This window comes from Coturnix japonica, chromosome 2 (genome assembly GCF_054131305.1).
Source record: "Coturnix japonica strain WE chromosome 2, WE-NBRP24, whole genome shotgun sequence".
Taxonomy (NCBI): domain Eukaryota; kingdom Metazoa; phylum Chordata; class Aves; order Galliformes; family Phasianidae; genus Coturnix; species Coturnix japonica.
In genome coordinates, this window is record NC_140664.1 from 1007013 (window position 1) to 1012328 (window position 5316).

The 5316-nt window shown below is 42.1% G+C and overlaps 1 protein-coding gene across 1 annotated transcript; it reads right to left on the minus strand.

Moving 5' to 3' along the window:
* Nucleotides 1-946: 946 nt before the first annotated feature.
* Nucleotides 947-4602, minus strand: LOC107310638 (prostate stem cell antigen). Its single transcript, XM_015856471.3, has 3 exons — nucleotides 4409-4602; nucleotides 2576-2680; nucleotides 947-1397 (listed from the first exon to the last, which is right to left on the minus strand). Exons 1-3 carry the CDS (start codon nucleotides 4458-4460, stop codon nucleotides 1186-1188), a joined length of 369 nt encoding a protein of 122 aa, XP_015711957.1. The 5' UTR covers nucleotides 4461-4602; the 3' UTR covers nucleotides 947-1185.
* Between the last annotated feature and the right edge of the window lie 714 nt (nucleotides 4603-5316).

Here is a 5316-nt window from a genome sequence, read left to right on the forward strand (position 1 = left end):
AACTATATCTAACATAGGGGTAGATCTGGTTAGGTGACCCAAATGTTAGGCTGAACTGCAAGATCAAGGTGCGTAGAGGGGAAAATGAAACCTCTAATGTTTTCCTTCTCCACCCTTCTGGGTCTGCTAGGCAACCCCACAAAGGCTTTGAAATCAGCACTTTTTCAACCTTGTGGAAGAACCTGCATGCCAGGCTGTGGTGTGACGAATGGATCAGGGTGGATCTTAGAGAAGAAAACTTGAGAACATTTTGTTGGAAGATGAAGGCTTTTAGAGGATGCCACTGCCAACCATGATACCTTTGGCCATCATGAAGACGTGCAGGCAATTGCAGAATTTGCAGGCAATCTTAAGTCACACATGGACTGACCAGGACATACTAAGGACATATTTTTTACTCCAACAATTAGTGCCCACCGTGATGATCAGGTTACCTGCACAGCTTACCATCCCAAGGATCCTACAGCTGTGAGAAAGTGTATGAGTGACCATATGAACATGTAGTAGGGAAGGTGAATGCTGCTTTTGTCTTGTGTGGTAACTAACAGGGTGCAGGATTGTGGGATCTCTTGGCCAGAACAAGTTTCTCTTCAGGAATTTGCTTTTTGTGGGTTTTCTTATGTTACACAAGACAAACATTCCAGAGTTTGTCATAACTCAGAACCTCTCAAGATCTGGAGCTATAGATAGCAACTCTATTCTGATGTGTAATGGCATGGAACTGTAGAATAGAACCATAGAATGATTAAGGAGAAGATCATGTAGTCCAACCGTCAACCTCTTGCCATGCCCACTAAACCATGTCCCTAATCTCTCAGCATCTCTCAACACACATCATTACATAGCAATTAATAAGGTTGAACAATTGCCAGGTATACAACACACCCAACTGTTGTGTGCGGGAATACTTGTGTAAGTGATATACAGGCAACACAGTCACACTGGGTTCAGAAATTAGTATATTTTAAGTTTTATTTTAGGTGGATTGCACACACACACATTTTCCTATCTAGCAGCAATACAGCAGTACAATAACAGTAATAAAGAAGCTATCATAAGGCAAAGATCTGCCATCAGCTCTAAAGATGCTGTATGCCCAACACACCAAATTGCATCCGGCTATGATTCCCATCATAACAAGGGTGCTTTAAGACTTTCTGTGGTCATGGGAGCTCTCTTTCCTCTTCACAGTCTGTTGTTCAGGAAGATCCAGAGCACACTGGCTGATATCCCTGCTGCCATTCCATAGCTGCTCCTCAGACTTCCTGCTGCATTGATGTTGCAGAGGTTGCTACTGCAGCAGGAGACATTCCTGTTGCCCACTTTGAAATCTTGATATTCTTCTTGACATGATGCCTCACAGCCCTTGCTGATGATGCTTATGGACCCTACGACCCCTGGAAGGAAGACAGGACCATTACTCCAAGGACACAATGAAATATAATCCCAGCCAAGGTTCACGAAGCTGAACAGTGTGTTAGCTCTTCTTTATGTGAATGCATGGCCATGGGTTTGTGCGCTACCAGCAAGGAGACTGCTTACTGAAGATATAACATTAACTACCTGAAATATGGCTTTAAACATGTCACCAATGGGTTTTGCGCTCCAGGACTAAGAGCAACTGAGCTGTCACCACAGATCTGCACAGAGTGAATGTTTTATACGAATAAATTTTGCCAGATCCAGAATGGGAGAATTTAATTATAACTAATTAAAGGAGTTTACCTAGACACACATCTGGACATGATGAGCAAGGTGAAATTCTGTTCTTTCTGTTGAATTCCCTTAGAATAAGCTCTCACTGAAACTTAGTACCTCTCATTTTAACCCATGTTTCCAATTTTCAAAGCCATAAGCTTAATGATTTCCCTTGTAAGCCAAACTTCTTGGTATTAAGGAAGAAAAATAAGGAGGAACATTTGCATTTGTTATTCATAATATCATGTGTTAACTGCTTGTGCCCTGCTCTGCTATGTGCTGCACAAAACAATTTTGCTCCCTTGAGATTTTTTTCCAGACTCTGGAATCGCACTGGGCATAAAGCGCATTATTTCACATGATCCCTTGGCAAACACTGAGGAATTTATGAGTTATAGCAATCATGTGTCTTTTGAATCACACCCTTACAGCCAGTGAGAGGAGTAGACTTGAACTTAGAATCATAGAATCATTAAGGTTGGAAAAGACCACTAAGATCATCAAGTTCAACTGTCATACCATCAACACCATACCCAATAAATCATGTTCCTAAACTTGTTTCAGCCACGGGTGTAACAGCATTCTTCTTTCAATGACCAACACTACTACTAAGGCACTTGAAATCAATGACAGCACTAGATATCGCCAAAGGATAAAGATTCGTTTTCTGTCATTTTTACCTAAACTAGAACTTTTCTGAAAGCTTTACATCACCCCTTTCTCATCAGATAACTTTTCGGGATGGATGCTGAGTTTTGCTGGCCCACACCAGGTGTATCTAGAATTAGTGGGGCTGACATGGACACCTGAGACTGAGACCATGCCAGTCTCCAACAACAATCCCTTCCCCATGTTGTTCACCCCCTCTTTGCCTTACTGATTACTTCTGTCTTGCACACTTCATTTTCCTTGCAGTCTATTGCTTGCTGACAGTTCTTGTTGCTGAGTGTTGTCTTGCAGCTGTAGCATTGGAAAGAAGAACCTGCAAGAGACCAAGAGAGATTATAAGACAAATCCATCTGAAGCTCTCCAGGTAACCAAATCTAATGCATGCACTGGGAAATAGGATCATTTTTGTGGGTGCTCAAAGGAAGATGCAATCCCTGTTACTGGGAAAACAGCATTTTTTACATTTTTGTTGAGGGTGTTACACTTGCTTGAGGTGAGAGGAAAATCTGGTAGGTAGTGGAGTGCATTGAGGGTGCAAGAAAGCAGTTGGTTAGCTGCTGTCATCAGTCAGTGGGAAGGAAAGTATTCCTTCCTGAGTATTTGAGATGCCCAGCACAGTTCCTCTCAGGAATGGGATTATTGTGATACTCCCACCTTGTGAACTGATCAGAGATGGAAGGATGAAGCTCCCAGAAGGACTGGTCAGTGTTGTTTATATTTCTCTATAGACTGGAATGTTGTACATGCAAGCCTTAGGTGAGGAATTGTGTCCAGGGCTGGGACAAATGGAAAAAGCCCAAAGATAAAGAAGGTAAAGAAGGAACAGAGCAGGAGATTTTAAGGATTTCTTCCAGCTCTTTTGCTCAGTTTAATCAACTTGTGATACCTATTATCCAAAAGTCCCTCTTAGAAAACAAAATCACACAGTCACATCACCATGTGTTCTCATCCCTTCATGGATATGTCCATCTCTGCATGACCCAAATCAGTACTGTTAATGTGTGGAGACACAGGTCAAGCAAAGTCAGAATAAACATTGCAGTTTACAAGTGCCTAGCCCTAGTGAAAAGCATTCCCCCAGAGAGTGAAAGCATGGTGCAATTACCCATTCCTATTACCTACCCGTGCCCCAAGGCACAACTGAATCATACAGATTTGCAAATGTGCTTTGAATGTATATATGCACCTTAACTACTTGAGTGCCAGGCTTTTCTCATGATTTCTTCAGCACTCTAATGCCTGAAATTCTCTTTTAAGATGCAGACAAGCCCTAATTAGAAATGAGTGCTATTCAGAGCAGAACAGATTTGAAACAAGAAGAGATTTGTTGTACTTGGTCTCATGTCCAAGTCGTTCTGACATAAATGTCTGATTCAGCAAGTAGTCAAATCCCAGCTTATCTCTAGTGCTACAACCTACTGTCACATTTATCTGACTTTTAATGCAGCAAAAAGTCACATTTCAGAGCAGCTTCATGGAAGGCAGCAGAGGAGAGGGTTTGTACAAACAGCTTCTCAGCCTATTTCTTATACACCCTTTGTTTTTTGAGAAAAGTTGCTGCTCAGATCTGCTTCTTCTCTTCTCTGCTAATAAGGAAGAGCTGTTTTTAAATCACATTCTTTCCCAGGTCAGCCCAGAAAAGTGATAAAATTGCTCTGCTTGTATCCCACCCATTCAGCCTAGAAAACGTCATTCTATGGTATTCTCCTTGTTTCTCCCCTCCTTTCTCACCTACAACCTGCCTCGCATCTGAAGGTACTTTTAAAATGAGTAAGAAAACAAGTGGGAACCAAATTTATCTTTGCAGAAATGTTGTGGTGGTCCATTTCAACAGGATAAGAAGAATCCCAAAAGCAAAGCATAACAAAGCAAAATAAAACAACAAGCCCAAACGATATGGTCTAACTTTAGTAAGGCACCCCATCAAAAAGCAAACATCTTATGACAACTGGACCAGTGTTTATCCCCTCTCTGTCAAAACCCATAACATGTATTTTCTTCCAGTTGATGATCTGCTGGAGATGATGGAGGTCTATCTTACCTGGGTCAGTGCACAGGACGGCTGCCAGCAGGAGGATGAAGAAAACCTTCATTCTGGGATGGTCTCCCTTGTGCTGAATATGAGTTGTTTCCTCGTGTGGCACTTTATATGCTGTGGGAGGCAGCAATTGTGCATGCCCAGATTACCGTGTGAAGGTACCTGAGCAAGGTTACATGTTAGACCCAAGGGAGGGGTTGGGTTGTGGTGGTGGTATTTGCTTTAGGTGCCTCTCCTATCTGACTGTAACTTCCCTAGCTACCAACAAACAGCTCGGATCCCCTACTGTGCACTTGCCTTCCCTCCCACCCTTAGACAAAGTGTTCATGAGTGGAAAAAAACCCTGAAATTCTTTAGAACAAGACTGGCCTTATGCATCTCCCTGGGGTGAGTGAGGCTGTGGTTACGCCCTGTGAACAGGGCTCTCCACCCCCATTACCACCCTGAGTGGAGCCATTATGTTCAAATCAAGCACAAATTGCCATTTTTGTAATAAACACCTCCAGCTATTTATTTGTATTAGTGTCTCTATGTGACACCATTGGCATGTGGTAGCAAGGTATTTGGGCAAATCACGATATGTAAACCTCTTCCACATAACTGCGTGCTCACATATATTTATTTGGTTTCACTGTTTATGATCTAGTAAAAGACAATGCCCAATTCATTTCTTAATGTGTTCTGAGCTCAAAGAGACCTTGTGATGACTTTCTCTGGTATTATACTTATCTCCACAACATAAGCACTATGGCATGCCTTTCTCAAGTAGTGGTTGGGTACAGCTGAACTCCTACCCAAGTGTACTGTAAATAATCATACCTTGTTAAAGAAATGGCATTTCCCACCACAGAACAAGGTGAGTTCAGCCACATTCCAACCTGATACATGACTATTTTCTTTGGTGAGTCAAT

Bases quoted from the DNA above. Each gene is read 5' to 3' on its own strand.
- LOC107310638 (XM_015856471.3), bottom strand. From the start codon at position 4,460: ATGAAGGTTTTCTTCATCCTCCTGCTGGCAGCCGTCCTGTGCACTGAC. The intron at 2,681-4,408 runs GTAAGATAGACC...GGTCTCTTGCAG, and splicing joins CGTCCTGTGCACTGACCCAG to GTTCTTCTTTCCAATGCTAC. The intron at 1,398-2,575 runs GTAAGGCAAAGA...TCTTCCTTCCAG, and splicing joins GTGCAAGACAGAAGTAATCA to GGGTCGTAGGGTCCATAAGC.